The sequence below is a fragment of the Polistes fuscatus genome, unplaced genomic scaffold (assembly GCF_010416935.1).
Source record: "Polistes fuscatus isolate 324 unplaced genomic scaffold, CU_Pfus_HIC Scaffold2, whole genome shotgun sequence".
NCBI lineage: Eukaryota > Metazoa > Arthropoda > Insecta > Hymenoptera > Vespidae > Polistes > Polistes fuscatus.
In genome coordinates this window covers 17468912-17487777 of record NW_025113096.1, presented here as the reverse complement: position 1 = coordinate 17487777, position 18866 = coordinate 17468912, and the positions used below count along the sequence as shown (strand labels likewise).

The following is an 18866-nucleotide window of genomic DNA, read 5'->3' as shown; positions in this document are numbered from 1 at the left end:
GTAACTAGAATTTGAAATAAGGTATGAAAATGTAATATGACATGCTATAAGAAATGTCATATTTATTAAAAATAATTTCAATATCAAGTTATGCGAATGTATGAATCTGAATTAGTGTAATCAATAACGAAGGAACTTTCCATGGTAACCGAAGTGGTATTGAAAGTATATCAGTTCGATTCTTCGTTTTAATTAATTATTCTTGTTCTGGAATAAATATTGATTATTTTTATTAATTAATATGGGAAATACCGAGAGCAATGTCGCAAGTAGTGTCAAGAAACAAACGGATACATCGTCTATAGTGCTTTATAAATTTGTAGATCTGAAAGGTAAGTCATTATAATAAATATAATAACATTTTTATAATATTTACCATGAAACATAAAACCATATAATATTCAAATAATACCATAAATAAAAATATAAATATTTTACAATAATATTCAAAACAAATAAATAATTATTAGAGTACGAAAAGAACATAACTCAGTAGATAAGTCAACAAAATGGAATTAATTGCATGAACTTCTAACAGATGACGCTATATACGTTTCGCGAAAAATATGATAAAATATTCAAATTAATGAAATATGAAACAATTAAATAATTTAATTATAAACATCTATATAAATGAAAATTAAAATATTCCTAAATTGATAGATAAAAAATAAATATTCCTGAAAAATATTAAATATTGACACGTTGAGGTCGATGAATTCATAAAGATAAAAGCTACAAGAATTTATTACAAATTTACATCTTTATCTTTAGCATATTATCCTTGACACGAAAACGTGAATGAAGCTTTTCGGAGAGAACCACCGACAAATAAACAGAGTATATAAATAATCAAAATCATTATCGATGAGTGCGATAAGAATATAAATATACACGCTTATAAATATGACAAATTAGATTATACAAATAATTATTATAAATGAATCGTTAAAATGTCTACCTCGTTCTTTCTAAATCCATTATTATCCATGAGTCATACATGCTAAGTTTGAAAAGTAAAGAGTTACCGCTGCTTCGATATTCGCAAGTGCTCAACTTGACGATCTAAATACTCGCAGATATGACGTAATAGATTAACATACCTTCGAACATCACAGATTTCATTTTACTATATCAAAGAGAGAAAGAAAGAACGATGCCTAAACATTTTTTAATTCTCAACCCTGTGAAATTAAACAAATCGTAAAAGGAATAAGCAAAAAAGAAAGAGAAAGATAATGAATTGATCTTATTTGAATATCTAAGAATATGATACTCATTCATATTTATAGGGGGTGGATTATTCGTGGATATGATGAAGAGAGCTACACAAACTAAACAATTTGCGGAATTAGATCATGCCTTGAGAACGAAGGTAGAACCATTTTTATACAACAAAGGGAAAGGTAAATGGATACCGATTGAAAAATTAGTGTTGTTAAGAAATAAAGATCGGCCGAGACATAAAATGGTATATAACTAACTGTCAACAATATGTTTTAAATAGATAATACGTTTAAAATCATAATGATTTAATATTGAAACAAATAATTTCAGTTACCACCGTTAAAGGCTATGGAAAATCCAGCAGATTACGACATAGACAAAGATTTGAATGACGATGACGTTGACGAGACTAAAATAGGTAAGAAATATTAATTATAAAAAGTATTAAATTATTTAGTTATGAGATACCTGTATAAAAATTTATTAAACAATTTTTCCAATAGATAAAAGCAAGCACAGATTAGTATGTTGGAGTTTGAGCGAAAGAGGAGCAGTCGGTGAAACTATTTTACATTTGTGTATGTTGCACGCGACAGCCATTCACGCGGACTTGGCAAAAAGACTGTTACGCTTTTATCCGAATCTCATAAATGACATTTACATAAGCGATGAATATTACGGTGAGTCAGTTAAAATCTATAATGAAACTAACATATACAATATTACACATTCATGAATACGTTAAAACTTCAAATCACGAGTAGGTTCTTATCGATTTAATGTCGTTACGGTATAATCATCAATGTCTAATAATTCAACGATCAATCAATCGTACCGTACCTATACACGTTATAATCATTAGAATCTCTAAGACAAGACATTAACGTACGGCCTCTGGCAAATCTACTGCAATTAATTTTACAACTTTTATACATCGTGAAGTTATTTAACATCGAGGTCAAGTTGATTTTCCTAACCTAATGTCGTGGTATTTTTTTTATTTTTTCATCATATCACAAATACCTTATAGTTAGTCATAATCTATTTACGTGCTTACTTGCGTGCATCAGCCAAGTACGTGTACCTAAACCAAGTGGATGTTTCGATAGACGAAGGTCACGACTACTCCTTTTACACTGCACAATGATAACGATGAAATGATTCAAAAAGTTATCGTCAGATCGACTGTCAAATTCGATTTAATATTTACAATTTATTATCTTCCATTTTTAATAGGGGAAAATGTATTACACATAGCAATTGTTAATGAAGATCCAGCTATGGTAAAATATCTTTTAGATAGTGGAGCTGACGTTCACGAACGTTGCTTCGGTAATTTCATGTCTCCCGAAGATCAGAAAGCTTCGAGATATGATAGTTTGGATCACGAGTGGGTTTGCGTTGCCCCCGAAACGAATTACAATGGGTATAACAATTAAATCTGAACTAATGGACATAAAAAATGGAAGTCGATTATTCTTCATTAATTTTAATGGATCTTTTATTAGATACGTTTATTGGGGAGAATATCCTCTCAATTTTGCAGCATGTTTAGGTCAAGAGGAATGCTACAGACTCATATTAGCAAGAGGTGCTGATCCTGATAAACAAGATACCAATGGAAACACTGTATTGCATATGCTCGTCATTTATGAAAAAGCGGTAAAATAATTTTATTACTTTTTTTATTTATTTATCAATTTTCTATAATTAAAATACAATAAATGTGAAATATATGCACCTGCAACTATGCAACACTTTTGTGTTGCAATTGTCGATAATATCGGTAAACAAATTTTCTTGTGCCCCTTCGATAGGCAACACATTTTTAGAAGCGTGTAAAACGAGTTGCCTATCGAAGGAGTTAAATAAAACTAGCTTACCAACTTCTTGCAGCAGTTACCTACATTATCAACTAGAATAAAGTTTTGCATATCTCCAGAGGCGAAATTCATAAAATTCATATTAACAATTATCTTATTACAATAAATACAAATGATGTAATAAATGACTTAACTACAAAAAGAATTTTTTGTAGGCAACTTTTGACATGGCTTACGAAGTTGGTGCATCATTGTCTATTAGAAATGTTCAACACTTAACACCGTTAACATTATCAGCTAAATTAGGGAGAGTTGAAATGTTCTTTCACATTTTAAATATCGAGAGAGAAATTTATTGGCAAATAGGAAGTATAACGTGTGCGGCTTACCCTTTATCGCAAGTTGATACAATAGACGTGAACACAGGAAATATTAGTCACAATTCCGCTCTAAATCTCGTTGTTTTTGGCGTAAGTTTGAATAGAATTTAATATAACTCAATATGATTAACAAAAATAAGTATACAAATTATAGTATTATTTTTCTTATTTATTTAGGACAAAGACGAGCATCTAGAATTATTGGACGGTACTCTGGTTGATCTTTTAAATGCTAAATGGAATACGTTCGTAAAGGATCGGTCAGTAATAAAAAAATAAAATAATTAATTAATCGGAAAATTATACTGAAATCTTTTAAAATTTATATAGATTTTATCAACAATTTTATCTATTTTGTTTCTACTTCATTCTATCACTAATAAGTTTTACTTTACGTCCTGGACCATCATGGACGTTGGAAAATCCTGCCGCACCAACGACCGTTGCAAGTATCGATCCAACTTTTAATATTTCCGATCCAATGATCATGGAAACCAGACGAATTTTAAAATCATTGCGAGTTGATGATCTCTCAGAGTCGATTGCTAAAAATCTAACTACGAGTTTACTCTTGGAAACAAAATTAACAAAAAATTCTAGCAACGTTCTAGATAAAATTTCTTTGCAACTAATGTCGAATATGACTTTGATATTAAAAGATGCTTTGTTACCAATTCTATTATCGACGTTAGAAGAAAATAATACGTTAGATCGATTAAATACGAGCTTTATTAATCATACTTTGAACAATGAAAATCATCTAAATATTAGCACGATTAATCGCATCAATACAATCGATGATTTACTTAAATTCAATTCTACGATGAGAGGTAGTGGTTTCAATGGTGTTACTGAAATTAATAAAAAGAAAAGTTGGTAAGTAAAATTAGGAATATTTATCGAATTGTCTAATGATTAATAAACTAAAAATAAATATTAATTGATATATAATAAAAAGAAATATTTTGTAAAATATTTAAGAAAAGAAAAAAGAAATACTTGTAAGAAAATGTTGAGATTAATTTTTCTATGAAAAGATAATTTCGAATTAAATATGATTACAAAACAGGTGGCAAACGTTTACAGAAGAATGCAGATTAATGCACTTAAATTCTGCTACAGCAAAAATTCGTTTGATAGCCGAAGTGTTAATGGAAATTGCTGCTGTTCTTTATATCGCGGCTGCTTTAAGGGAAGCAAGATTTTTAGGATTGAATATGTTCATCGAGAATCTCGTAAAAAAAATTTTCTTCTTTAACACTATATTCTATAAACAAAAAATTAACAATAAATATAATAGCAATGATTTATTTTACAGATGACAGCACCATCCCGAGTAATGTTTTTATTTTCCTGTTGCCTTTTACTTTCATTTCCAGCGCTCAGATTAACTTGCGCCGACGAAGTTGAAGATATGCTTGCTGTAGTCGTCATGTTAACGACAGCACCATATTTTTTATTTTTTTGTAGAGGCTTCAAAACCGTTGGTCCATTCGTTGTAATGATTTACAGAATGATCATGGGTGATCTGCTTAGATTCGTTGCAATCTATTTGGTATTTGTTATGGGATTTTCTCAAGGTAATTAATTACTTTTGTATGTTATGTGTAATTTTCTTTTTCATTTTATTTTTCTAAATAATATCCACAATAAAATTGAGGCATTTCAATATTTAAATTTAAAAGATACACGTTTAAAAAAAAAAAAAAAACAAGCCCGTCCCTTTTAATGTGCAACTTTTCCTATACATCTCTATAAAAAAAAATGTAATCTATATATATACATATATCTACGCACATAAATAATCATTATACCAATTAAAAGAAGACATTGAGAAGAATCAAGTAATTGACCCTTGTATATTTGAAAGAAATAGTGTTAACTATTAAGAAATTCTTTTTAATCGGACACTGAACGAAATTCATCAAACTCATTTAAAATGCTCGCTCTTTTAATATGCAATTTTTTTTCTATATATTCTGAGACAAAATTTTGTCTATATATATATCTGTACACATAAATAATCATTATTCCAATTAGAAAAAGTCACAGAGAACGTCTCCATAATTGACCTTCCTATATTTGGAAGAAATAATGTTAACTGCAAAATAACAAGTATGTTACTTTGTTTTATAATTCTAGCTTATTACATCATATTCTTATCCTTTGACAATCCTAATACGCCAGACGGTGTCGACGATTCAACAACTAATCCGATGCCATCTCCAATGGAGAGTGTCATGGCAATGTTTCTTATGAGCATGACGAATTTCGGCGATTACTATGGAGCATTTGAAAGAACAGAACATGAAATGGAGGCCAAGGTAATGTCACCGCAAGAATGCAGAATATTACTGATCTCAAACTGGCATCTTTATGATATTATTACGCAAAACGCATGCTACATTTTAATTTTCATATATGCTGAAAAAACACAAATATTAAAAATCTCAAACATAAATATTTATGATAAATTGTTTTAAATAATACACATTATACATTTCAAATAATTTTCATCACATGCTAGAAAAAATTAAATATTTACAAGTAAAATAATTCATTTCTATTCTACAGCTTCTTTTTGTTATTTATATGGCAATTGTTGCAATTTTACTTGTTAATATGTTAATCGCTATGATGGGAAACACGTATCAAAAAATTGCTGAGACAAGAAACGAATGGCAAAGACAGGTATATATATATATATAAATTGTTAATAACAAAAAAAAAAGTAATAATAATAATAAATTGATACTACGCATACAAATAATTTTATATGGAATTGATGATTAAAATCACATCTGTTCAAAAATTGTAGTGGGCGCGAATAGTTTTGGTAGTCGAAAGAGGAGTGAGTCCTGCGGAAAGGTTAAAAAAATTAATGGATTACTCACAACCGATGTCAGATGGTCGAAGAGCATTGGTATTGCGTTTAAATCAAACGGTAAATTCTATTCATAAATATTAAAGATAATTTTAGTTCTTTCTTGTTTCAACGATGATTAATATTAAAACTGTTTTAGGAAGAAGATAAGGAAGAAATGAAAGAAATCCTTGAAATGAAAAGAACGCATGAAAGATTTTATAAGAAGAGGCAAAGTAAACTAAATGAAAAAAATCTGATATCTGAAACAGATGTCATTATTACCAGAGATTCTTTACACTAATTCTCGATAATATATTCAAAACCCATATATTATAACGCAATGAAAAATATGCTGTAATCTATTTTTAAATGAAAGCGTCTTATTCTTGTACTGTATTGATGAAATCATAAAAGAGAAATGTTTTGGAATTAGCGTAACCATGGTAATAAAGACTATATCTTTACCAAACATAGGTTATCATTACTTGTCTACCAATTCAACATAAGTTGACTGTACATTCAAACTGATATTTGTATTAATAATTACAATAAAATGAGTATATTGAAATCACCAATTGATTATAAAATATTACAAGACGAGTTGTACGAAGCACTCAAAGCAGATGAATTATATAAATTACAGAATGATGCAAAAATCAGAGCAGTGGAACAAGGAGTACCTACTTATGAACATTTTAGACAAATGGTGAACTATTATCAACAAAAATATAGAATAAATGTTACATATACCTTTTATATTTAACAGGTAAATGGAGCACATTTAAAACCTTTAGAACCAAAGGATATCAAATCTAAATCTAATTCGGTAGCATTGTGGAATTCCATGAGCACAAATCGTAGATTAGAATGTTTACCTTCGATGTATGAAACTAATGAAACAAAATTAAACGAAGAAAAAGTCAATGAATTTGCTAATACGATTCCAAAAGATTACAAAACGTTTATCCAAATGTGGAGAAATACTAATGATAGTAAAATAAAATTTTTTTACCTTTACAATACCAGGTAATACATAACTATCTTTATAGAAAAAGTAAAAGATAGAAATACACTCAGCTACATAATAATTAATCTTTTTAAAGGAATATTTTAAAAGATAAAATATTCTACAGCGAGATTCCTCCATTCTACCTCACCGATATAATTAACACATGTCTTGAACATCAAAAACAAGAATCCTTGAAAGTAGAAGAACTGAAAGGAATAGTAGAAATTTTAACAACTTTAAGTAAATGTAACAGATTTAATCTGGCAATAAATTTCATGTCGGACAACGAAAAAGAAAATTGTTCTCAGTTGCTTCGAAGCCTAAAAGATAAAGTAAAGGACAAAGAGATAGCATTAGAAAAAAATGTTATTACATTACTAATTAAAAATTATCAAATAGTCTAATCAAATAAAAGATGAACTAAAGAAACAAATTTGTTGTTAATTTCAAGTACCAGTAATATAAACTTTATTTATCTCAATAAACAATAATGAAAATAATAAAATATAATTAAATAATAAAAGAATAATTAATAAAATAATATAAAGTCCAATTATATTAATTATTCATAATCAAGAGGAAAAGATATGTAATATTCTGAATAAATATTTAGGAGCATGCGTAAATGCACACACACGTGATCGTAGAATGCCAAATATGGACGCGCACGATATATCGTCGTATTGCGGGTATCGCGTATTTTGAAGCACAATGAACAGTTAGAAACAAAATATATAAAAAAAATAATTCATCGTTATCGCTTTTGAAATACACTGTAACACATCGTAATCTGATATTAAAAATTAATCAAAAATATCTAAGAAGATAATGCGTTACATTGAGATTAATAATAACTTGTCTCTCAAACGATTGCACAGATACTACTACATCCAAGAAGGAAGAGATACAGTCTCGTTAGTGTATATGTGATTGTTACTAATTATTGTAAATAAAAAAACTGGCAGAATATATAATATTATAAATATAAATTATTCGGTCGGACGATAAAAAGACAATAAGCATTTAAATAGATCGTATTATCGTTTTGTAAGACGATGAGGTTATTATTTAGATATATGAAAAACAAAAAGAAACGATACTGTTATTGCAAATGAAAAGCTTCATCCTCTTCTTCTTCTTCTTTTTCTTATTTATCTTCATCTTCATCTTCATCTTCATCTTCTTCTTCTGCAGTTTCTTCGTCGAATTTTCTCCGTCAGTGAGTTGAGAATTTCTCGGCAGATACTATGTGTGAAAAGAATTATGAGAGTGTTACTTTGGGTCACGTGATATTGTTGCATCGTAAGAAAAAAAAGTTAATAAAATACATAAGCTAATGATACAAAACAGAGGAATAGTTACTTAAAATATTTCTAATACATATCGTTGAAATAAACCAACGTATGAGAGATAAACTTATAATAATAACTATTATTATTATTATTGTTAATATCTCTTAATAAGGAGAGAGAGCGGGAGAAAGAAAGAAAGAGGGTGATTAAAATAAAAAAAAAAAAAAAACATTGTAATAACGCGTATTGAATATTGTGATTATTGAAAGAAAGAGAGTTATGAGGTTGGAAGAGATGCCACTGCGGCTCAGTTCGGATGAGCGGGACTTTGAAATGGACGAAGAAACCGATTATCTTCTTCAACCTCCTGAAGATAGTATACGACTTTTGACATCTAGAAGACGACGATTTAATAATTGTTCCAAGTTCCTTAAAACTAGTCTGTGCGGGTAAGTAAACAAAAATATAATAAGTTTGCTTATTATAATATGTATTTCAAAATTCAAATTTAATAACATAAACGACTTTCATTTTTTGGTTCTCTGTTGGAAAACAAAATAAATTTTAATATTTCGGGTATTTCGATTTGAGAGAGATATTTCTATCTTAAGATTTATTATATATTATATTATTAATTTATAGTTTTTTTTTAATGTGTAAATCTTTTTATGACATTTGATATATATATTCCTAGGGAACTTTTTTAGCGCAATTTGATATAACCTTAAATTTTTCTTTATATGTTTCTATAATTAAAAATTATAGGCAATTTTATTATTAATTTACATGTAAATTTTCTATAAATGAAATTGAGTATACACGTCTAGGGAATTTTTTGATACAATTTAATATAACCTAATTTGTTTTTTCTTGTATATATACTTGTTTATAATTAACAAATCTATAGAATTTAATGACACGTTTACTTTATTTATAAGTACTCACCAAATATCATATTCTTTCGAAAGAAATAATTTCATAGTGATTGAAATAAGGTGTAAAAGTAACTGCGCGTTATGAGCTTGCAACGTTATCCTCCCTGCTATTGGTTTTCTGCGTTAAATCAATGATAAAGATTTTTATCAGACTTTAGCTGGTATATTAAACTTCGATGCACTTCTAATTCGAGAAATGAGTTCATTCAAACAATTCTAATAAACAGTGAAAGAATTAATAACAATTTTTCATTTTTGCTTTTGCACCATAAAAAAGAAATTCATTTTAAATGTTAATTGATATAGAACAATAAAATCAGTGTATACTTGCTGCGTAAATGTGTCGAGTATACGTGTGAATACATGGTCTGCATCTTCTCGTAATTATATGCTCCTCGTTTGACAAAATGATGTCATAACAAAAATCCAGTTGGACGTTGATAAGAATAACATTATCTACAATATTTATAAATATTCTGAAAAAAGTATTCTTCGTTGAATATCTTCATTATAAATATTACATGTATAAATTCCATGAAGAAAATATCTAAATGGAGACACAAAGCAACGTAATAAGACTTTCGAAAGAAGACATACCATTAATATCAAGACCACGAAATAGTAATTCATGGACAAGGTGATATGTTTTTTAAATGACATATAAAATAGATATATATATCCACTTAATCATAAGTACATATATACATTATGACTAATCTAATAGGGGTATAATTAGATATTGTCAAATGATAATATTTCAAAACTTTTATTTCAGCTGGCAAGATGATAAATATAAGTAAAAACTTATTGTTAGTGATTTTATAACTTATACGCCATTATATACAAGGGATTCTGTAACTGATGGTACAAATGAACAAGGGATAATTCTACATGAAAAACTAAGTGGAATTTATAGGATAAAATTTGTTCATATAAGGCTTCATTTTCGATAAAAATTAATTTAACAATTTGTCGAGTATGAGTGCACTTGACTAAGCTTGTAATCCTGGAAACTACTAAAAGTTTCGTTCGATAAGCATAAGAATAGAATTGATATTAGAGACATTATCATACTAACAATGTTTGTAAACATAATTAGAAGCACAAATAGTATATAACCGAAATATTCGAAAGTGAGATGGTGAAATTCGTCAAGCTAAAACTGAATCAAGTGTATGCATACTTGACATTTTTAAACTTATTTTACTCGAAAATAAAGCCTTATGCGAACAAATTTTACTTCACATTTTTGACTAAACTTTTTATGTAGAATCGTCCCCAGCTCGCTTGTACCATAAGTTACAGGATACTCTGTATATCTAAATTTTCATAATAATTGACCCAATGTATTTTTAAGGAAATTTTTGTATACGCATCATTATCTTAATTATTTACAGATGTTGTACGTGGATGTGGAAAAGATGTTGCAGAGAACGAGAATTAAGGGCAAGAGTTATTCATATTGGTCAACCCATGTATGAGAAATTTCCTACCAATGTAATACGAAATCAGAAATATAATGTTGTTACTTTCTTACCTATGGTAAATATTGTTATTATACAACGAATATAATTATATGAAATTTGTTTGTAATCGCAATGAATAATTTTTTGTATCTTTGTTTTTGTTAGGTTCTCTTTCAGCAATTTAAATTCTTTCTTAATCTCTACTTTTTGCTCATGGCGATATCTCAATTTATACCAGACATAAGAATAGGATATTTATATACATATTGGGGACCATTATGTTTCGTTTTGACCGTAACCATTTGCCGAGAAGCCATAGATGATTTCAGAAGATATAAAAGAGACAAGGAAGTCAATGCTCAAAAATATCAAAGATTAGTCAAAGGTTTGGATATACCGGAATTAGTTCCAAGTTCCAAATTACGAGTTGGCGATTTGGTACGACATTTAAATTTACAAACAAATATTATCTTACCCTTAGCGCTCCGTTGGCTCCGCTACGGAGCCATTCGTCATTTGTTTCGTAACTCCGTAGGCTCCGCTGCGGCGCCCAATGTTTTTAGCATGACTAGGAAAAAAAAAAGAAAAAAAAATTTTTAATTTATTTTTCATTTACAAAAAGAAGATGCATATGCGTATAAAAGAAATAAAATCAAAAATATTCACAAGCACGTGTAATTCTTCTCACTTAAAATAAAACTCCTTCATACTCGTTCCGCTGCGAAAATGTGCCCGAGTTGCTGGTAGGCAGTGGTACAAAAACGTGCGGAGCGCTAAGGGTTAATTATCTTATTAAATTAAAGGTGAAAATAATTATATTATTATTTTCTAACAGGTGATTGTAGAAAAAGGTCAAAGAGTACCAGCGGATTTAGTATTGTTGCGTACAACAGAAAAATCAGGCGCATGTTTTGTAAGAACCGATCAATTAGATGGAGAAACAGATTGGAAATTAAGATTGGCGATACCGGCTACTCAAAAGTTAGAAAATCATTCCCAACTATTTGACATAAAAGCAAGTTTATATGTTGAAAAACCTCAAAAAGATATTCATAGTTTCATTGGTACATTTACACGTGTAAGTATTCCAAATTGATTCCAATTTGAAAATTTTATTTATATATGTGTTATATTTACAGTATGATGGATACAGCAGTGAAGAAAGTTTAGGAGTTGATAATACTTTATGGGCTAACACTGCTGTGGCATCTGGATCTGCACTTGGGATAGTCGTTTATACTGGACAAGAAACAAGATCTTTAATGAATCATTCTGCACCAAGATCGAAAGTTGGCTTGCTTGATCAAGAAATAAATCAATTGACTAAGGTATTTAATGTATAATAAATAAATCTATAAATGTTTTATTTTTGCTTCGTCACGAGTACTATTTTAATATGATTTTATAGGTCTTATTTTGTGCAGTTATTGGGCTTGCATTGGTCATGATGTGTTTAAAAGGATTTAATGGTCCTTGGTATCGTTATATGTTTCGTTTTGTTTTATTATTTTCTTATATTATACCAATCAGTTTAAGAGTAAACTTGGATATTGGGAAAGCATTTTATGCTTGGTGTATACAACGAGATAAAGACATTGCTGGTACGGTTGTAAGAACAACTACAATTCCAGAAGAACTTGGTCGTATATCTTACCTATTGAGTGATAAGACTGGAACATTAACGCAAAATAAAATGGTTTTTAAAAAATTACACATGGGGACAATATCGTATTCTCAGGAAGCATTCGACGAAGTAACATCCGTGTTAAAATTCTGCTATACTAGTATGGAAAATTCTCCAACTAACCTACCCGTGCATAGCGTTAAAGTAAGAAGATCTGAAAATACTAGAATTTATGATGCCGTACATGCTTTAGCGTTATGTCATAACGTTACACCAGTTTATGATGAAGTCAGTGCATCTACTAATTTGGATTCAGTGAGTGTAGAAACAGGAGAGACTGGAGATACTGGTTCTATTCAGAGGTAAATTTCATCAAAATAAAAATAAAAATGTAATTCTTATCACATACACTTTCACTTTTATTGTTTTTATATTTCAGTCAGGCAGAAGCTGATCAGCATTATTACATGCCTGAGCAGAAACGTAATTACCAAGCTTCAAGTCCGGACGAAGTGGCTTTAGTTAAATGGACAGAAGAAGTTGGATTAGCTTTGGTCAAACGTGATTTAAATTCTATGCAATTGAAAGCTCCTAATGGGAAACTGTTAAATTATACTATACTACAGATATTTCCATTCACTTCTGAAACAAAAAGAATGGGTATAATAGTCAAATCAGAAGCCACCTCGGAAATTGTATTTTATTTAAAAGGTGCCGATGTCGTTATGTCTGGAATAGTACAGTATAATGACTGGCTGGAAGAAGAATGTGGTAATATGGCACGCGAAGGATTAAGAACATTGGTCGTAGCAAAAAAGAATTTGACGGAAGAACAATACCTTGATTTTGAAACGAAGTATTTTAAAAGAAATAAGTTTTTTAATATTCGTTAATATAAGATTAATTTATTTTTCTCTACATACGTTTTATCTTCATAGATATAATGCTGCAAGAATGTACGTTAGCGATCGTGTTTCAAGAGTTACAGCTGTCGTTGAAAGTCTTGAACGTGAAATGGAATTGTTGTGTGTAACTGGTGTAGAAGATAGACTCCAAGATGGAGTGAGAACAACATTGGAATTATTAAGAAACGCAGGAATCAAGGCAAGAATATTATTCACCTAAAAAATAATACATTAAATGTATAAAAATAATATTCTATTGTAATTTGAATTATTTTCAGGTATGGATGTTGACTGGCGACAAATTAGAAACAGCAACGTGTATAGCAAAATCTTCTTTATTGGTTTCACGTACGAAAGGACTTCATGTTTTTAAATCAGTTCTTACGCGAACTGATGCGCATTTAGAACTAAATACTTTCCGTAAAAAACAAGATTGTGCCTTAGTTATCAGCGGTGACTCATTAGATGTATGCTTACAATATTATGAACAAGAATTTTTGGAACTTGCATGTGGGTCACCTGCTGTTGTTTGTTGCCGTTGTTCACCCACACAAAAAGCTGATGTTGTCAGCCTAATACAAAGACATACTGGTAAAAGAACAGCTGCCGTTGGTGATGGTGGTAATGATGTATCTATGATACAAGCTGCTGATGCTGGTACATAAACATAATTTTTATATATAATATATAATATATAATAATATAATTAATTTCACATATTAATAATTGAATATTTTTTAGGTATTGGTCTTGAAGGTCTTGAAGGTCGTCAAGCTTCATTAGCTGCAGATTTTTCTATCTCACAATTTAGTCATCTTTCTCATTTATTATTAGTTCACGGTAGAAGAAGTTATAAACGATCAGCTGCATTGAGTCAATTTGTAATTCACCGAGGTTTAATTATTTCGACAATGCAAGCCGTATTTTCAGCCGTATTTTATCTTTCTTCGGTTGCCTTATATCAAGGATTTCTTATGGTTGGGTAAGTCTGTATACATATACATGATTTTTCATTATATACTTGTGATAAAATATTAAATATGTTATGAAATAATATTTACAGATATGCTACGATATATACAATGTTTCCTGTTTTTTCTTTGGTATTGGATAAAGATGTGTCAGGAAAAATTGCGCTTACTTATCCAGAGCTTTATAAAGAACTTAGTAAAGGTCGATCACTTTCTTATAAAACATTCTTTATGTGGGTATTGATAAGCATATACCAAGGTATGCAATAATAATAATAATAATAATAATAATAATAATAATAATAATAATTTAACATAAAGTGTACAAATAAAATATAATTATTGTATAAAAATTTAATTTTTCAGGAGGAGTAATAATGTATGGTGCACTTATTATGTTCGAAGATGAATTCATTCACATAGTAGCAATCAGCTTTACTGCGTTGGTTTTAACAGAATTGATAATGGTTGCCTTAACGATTAGAACATGGCATCATATTATGATCTTAGCAGAGATCTTTTCCTTAGCACTGTATTTATTATCTTTAGTCGTTCTAAAAGATTATTTTGGTAAATATAATTTTCCTATTTAATTTTTTTCTATTTAATCCAATTAACCGCTTAAGTCTCGGGAAAAATCTTGTGGAAAGACCTAAGCAACGTTATTGTATTCTTTTTTTATTAATCTGACTGACAAGTAACAGTAAACTAAAGCGCACTGACTTGTACAGGATCCTAGTGCACTGTCAGTCGCTTATGATGATCAAATGTTGTGGATCTTTTCCACATGAAATGCTGCTTGGGACTTAAATGGTTAATTAATTATAATAATTATCTATAATTTTATTACATTCTCTTAAAACAGATGCCGAATTTATCAAGACAACTGATTTCTTATGGAAAGTATTAGTCATCACTTTAGTTTCCTGTATGCCACTATATATCTTAAAGTTTTTAAGAAAAAAATTCTCCCCACCGAGTTACACCAAATTGTCATGAAGTACATATATCAATCTTATTATACCAAAAGTATTACAAACGATAAAACATTAATTTATATATATAAAATTAACAGCAAGAAAAAAGTATTCATGTTTGTATGTCGGTTATTTTTTCATATTATTATCAATTTGATTGATCGATTTCAAAATGCTGTTGAAAATTTTACACAAAAAAAGGTATATGCACCATTTTATCCACTAACTATTTTTGTATAAATTCTAAGCAAAAAATAATATTAATAGATATATATATATATATCTCAAGATATTGATTGCAGAACTTAAAGTTCTTCAATGTTGTAAATTATATTGGATATTTATTACATCAATATCTATAGTAAATCAGAGCTGTCCTAATTAAAATCGACTGAAAAAAAAAGATAAAAAAAACCAACAAGTTCAATGTAATTTAAATGATTGCTTTAAACACGATGCTATTTATATTTGCTTAAAAAATTTATAATGCTAATTTAATTTCTAATTGAGAACAGGAATCTCATCGAAAAGAAAAAGTTTAGTACAGAACTTGCATTTTTATATGACAATATTACTGATAATTGTTCTGTCGTTACGTAATTAATCTATTTATTAGTTTATAGGAAATTAAACAAAATCTTTTCTTCCATGCGAGTCTTCTATCGTATAAGATTGCATGGCAATTTATAATTTTGATCTATTTTTCTATATTTTTGATTTTATTATTATATTTATATTTGCCATTAGCAAATATTTTCTAATATTTTTATATTTAATATATTTATTAAATATATATGTGTATGGCATGGTAAGAGTAAGACAATATTTTATTCAATACTTGTAGATCGATTAATTTTTTTAAATAAATGTTATTTAAGTTACAGTTATTGAAATCTATGCATTATTATAAAATATGTTTCATGTATAATATTTTATCTGTCTAAACTGGTAATTGGAGATAACAGTCTGTGATTAATCTAAAATAGTAAGAAAATTGCCTTTCGCTATTTAATTAACTTGCTATAAACTAATGCATACTCTATCAATTAAGCTAGAATGAAACAAAATATTTAAATGTTAATTGCATTAAACATCTTCTCGTTTACTACTCCTTACATTGTTAATTGAAATCTAAGATTGGCGAACATTTTGTATACAAATATATGTTAAACATGCATGCAGGAGCTACTTGTAATTGTTAATAATCATAATGTTAATAAAACACTATAGATGATATAGTTGTTCCTAGATAAATATTGTTTGTTCCATGATAACATTTATAATTAATTTATGCATAAATAAAAATATATTCCTTCCATTTTATTATCATTCTTATTTCCTTTAGAGTATTATATATTATAAATTGCATTGGCATTTATTAAATTATGTAAATCATAAAACTTCATTTATTTTTTATCGTACAGTAACTTGAAATCTGTCGGTTACAGCTTTTTCTAATTTACGGTGAACAACATTAACTTCGCTTTTTGATAATGTACGTTCCATATGTCTATAAACTATTGTATAACAATGAGATATTCTTTTGGTTTTAGGATGCGTGAATACATCAGTTAATATAACTTGTTCGATAATATCTCCTCCAATTTCTCTGACTAGCTCGTAAAAATTATTTGATGTATACTCCTTATCTTCTGGTAACCAAAAACTTATGTCATTTTTGCATTGTGGATAAATGCTGATGGCCTGTAAATATTTATTTTATAGTTAATATTTTTTATGCGCAATATATTTCTCAGATATATTTTTATATTTATTATACCTTGTACTGTATCTGTGTATTAACATCGTCTACTTTAAATTGATTCAAAAAACCAGTGTCAGTACTCCAGAACAATCTTATGTCTGGTATATTGTAGAGACACATAGCTAAACGTTCTAAACCCATTCCAAATGCCCAACCCATGCGATCCATTGCTCCTGATTTGTCTAAAATACTTTGTCTTATAATACCACAGCCTAATAATTCTACCCATTTATTTTCATGGAAAACTTCTAATTCCCATGATGGATGAGTGAATGGGAAATACTGATCAACCCAGCGATATTTTATATCTATCAAAACAATTCTTATAAATTTTTCTTTCGATGCATATTATTAAAATATTTACATTATTTTTGCGTTGAATAAATTTATTTCATACCTTGTCCAAAAATTGCCTTAGCTAAACCAATTAAAGTACTTTTCAATTCATGTTCCATGATTTTGACAGACTCTAACGTATGATAGCTTTGTTTTTCTGCAGTTTCTTCTTCTCTAGAATTGAATAACTTTAAATCTCCAGAACCATGAACATTTTTAAATATTTCTTCTTTAGTACATATTCTAACAGCATCAATTTGATGGAAAACAGGATAATGAGTAGAATCTATTTCGTCTCTACGATATACATCTCCAACAATGAGAAAATTATTTAATCCCATTGAAATAAGTTCTGCTTGATGTGCAGTCGTGTGAGCCCTCAGTAAAGTGTCTTGATTAATATAATAACAATCATTTTTTTTCCTACTAAGATGATCTTTTGGAACGAGTAAAGAATCAAAATTTTGTGAGACAGTGACTATAGGATTTAAATTGTCATGTACGCTAAACAATGGGGTTCCAGTTCTATTACGATAACTGTTATAAAAATAATTGACCACCCGCTGACGTACATGTGACAATGGATGATATTGAGTAATGTGTAAATTACATCCTAATTTTGAAATAATCTGTGGTGTAATATTTGTCCAATTATCAACCACATATTTTTGTCCTAAGAGTTCTAACTCATTCGGGCTTTTATTCACACTAGCTATCGTTGACAATTTTTTATAAACTGTTTGCTTTATTGTGTATCTAAAGAGAGCAGAATAAGAATGGTACCTAAAAAATATATATTTAATATTATGGATTGAATTATAAATATTAAATGTGTATGCATGCTTACATACCATTTTAATATCATTATGCTGATATTATAATTATTTTTAGTGATATAATACAGTATATTATTACTTAATAATTTTTATTAAATACCATTATAGTAAATCTATTTTCAGAATTATCCTAGAATTGTAATACACGTATTAAGGTAAATTAAAGAAAAAGATTTGTAATGCTATTATTATACAGAACATAATTTATCAATATTTTCCATTAATTAATTGATAGAAAGAAAGAGGTTAACTTTAATGTAAAAATAACGAAAGGAATACTAAATATAAAGTTTTATTATTAGTATATACCTTTTTATTATAAATATTCTTTATTAATAATGAAATAACTTTTTAATTGAATTTTTATTACTTTGCTTTATATATATGAGTGTATATAAACAGTAGCGAAGTATTTCACAGTACACTCTAGCAGAGACATCAAGTTGTACCACAC

General features: G+C 28.6%; 4 protein-coding genes across 7 annotated transcripts; 3 read left to right on the top strand and 1 right to left on the bottom strand.

The window, feature by feature from the left end:
• Positions 1-241: 241 nt before the first annotated feature.
• On the top strand, positions 242-6765 carry LOC122516340 (transient receptor potential cation channel subfamily V member 5). The gene is given in 15 exon segments (XM_043634069.1): positions 242-332; positions 1293-1471; positions 1558-1626; positions 1670-1907; positions 2464-2653; positions 2736-2889; positions 3266-3520; positions 3608-3690; positions 3761-4306; positions 4500-4665; positions 4749-5010; positions 5573-5754; positions 6005-6121; positions 6249-6374; positions 6454-6765. Coding segments are annotated over 15 exon segments (2802 nt in total). The 3' UTR covers positions 6598-6765.
• An 84-nt stretch (positions 6766-6849) lies between these two features.
• Positions 6850-8652, top strand: LOC122516126 (coiled-coil domain-containing protein 103). Its single transcript, XM_043633696.1, has 3 exons — positions 6850-7002; positions 7063-7322; positions 7400-8652. Exons 1-3 carry the CDS (start codon positions 6850-6852, stop codon positions 7707-7709), a joined length of 723 nt encoding a protein of 240 aa, XP_043489631.1. The 3' UTR covers positions 7710-8652.
• Positions 8653-8698: 46 nt separating this feature from the next.
• On the top strand, positions 8699-15862 carry LOC122516339 (probable phospholipid-transporting ATPase IIB). Of its 4 annotated transcripts, none has more exons than XM_043634068.1 (14): positions 9031-9046; positions 10308-10341; positions 10930-11074; positions 11164-11436; positions 11834-12076; positions 12138-12326; positions 12407-12984; positions 13062-13478; positions 13561-13726; positions 13806-14184; positions 14269-14509; positions 14591-14757; positions 14865-15068; positions 15364-15862. In XM_043634068.1, the coding sequence occupies exons 2-14, from the start codon at positions 10316-10318 to the stop codon at positions 15495-15497; spliced, it is 3162 nt and encodes a 1053-aa protein (XP_043490003.1). In that variant the 5' UTR covers positions 9031-9046; positions 10308-10315; the 3' UTR covers positions 15498-15862. The 4 variants fall into 4 exon arrangements, with proteins under 4 accessions (XP_043490000.1, XP_043490003.1, XP_043490001.1 ...); XM_043634067.1 differs by lacking the exon at positions 9031-9046 and adding an exon at positions 10092-10169; XM_043634065.1 differs by lacking the exon at positions 10308-10341 and having other exon boundaries at positions 8699-9046.
• Positions 15863-16863: 1001 nt separating this feature from the next.
• LOC122516440 (probable phenylalanine--tRNA ligase, mitochondrial) lies at positions 16864-18761 on the bottom strand. Its single transcript, XM_043634237.1, has 5 exons — positions 18722-18761; positions 18428-18542; positions 17638-18359; positions 17256-17548; positions 16864-17179 (listed from the first exon to the last, which is right to left on the bottom strand). The coding sequence occupies exons 2-5, from the start codon at positions 18439-18441 to the stop codon at positions 16889-16891; spliced, it is 1320 nt and encodes a 439-aa protein (XP_043490172.1). The 5' UTR covers positions 18442-18542; positions 18722-18761; the 3' UTR covers positions 16864-16888.
• Positions 18762-18866: the final 105 nt, after the last annotated feature.

Bases quoted from the DNA above. Each gene is read 5' to 3' on its own strand.
- LOC122516126 (XM_043633696.1), top strand. From the start codon at position 6,850: ATGAGTATATTGAAATCACCAATTGATTATAAAATATTACAAGACGAG. The intron at 7,003-7,062 runs GTGAACTATTAT...TATATTTAACAG, and splicing joins ATGAACATTTTAGACAAATG to GTAAATGGAGCACATTTAAA. The intron at 7,323-7,399 runs GTAATACATAAC...ATCTTTTTAAAG, and splicing joins TTTTACCTTTACAATACCAG to GAATATTTTAAAAGATAAAA.
- LOC122516339 (XM_043634065.1), top strand. From the start codon at position 8,877: ATGAGGTTGGAAGAGATGCCACTGCGGCTCAGTTCGGATGAGCGGGAC. The intron at 11,075-11,163 runs GTAAATATTGTT...TGTTTTTGTTAG, and splicing joins TTGTTACTTTCTTACCTATG to GTTCTCTTTCAGCAATTTAA. The intron at 14,758-14,864 runs GTATGCAATAAT...TTAATTTTTCAG, and splicing joins ATTGATAAGCATATACCAAG to GAGGAGTAATAATGTATGGT.
- LOC122516440 (XM_043634237.1), bottom strand. The intron at 17,549-17,637 runs GTATGAAATAAA...TTGTTTTGATAG, and splicing joins TAAGGCAATTTTTGGACAAG to ATATAAAATATCGCTGGGTT. The intron at 17,180-17,255 runs GTATAATAAATA...AAATATTTACAG, and splicing joins ATACACAGATACAGTACAAG to GCCATCAGCATTTATCCACA.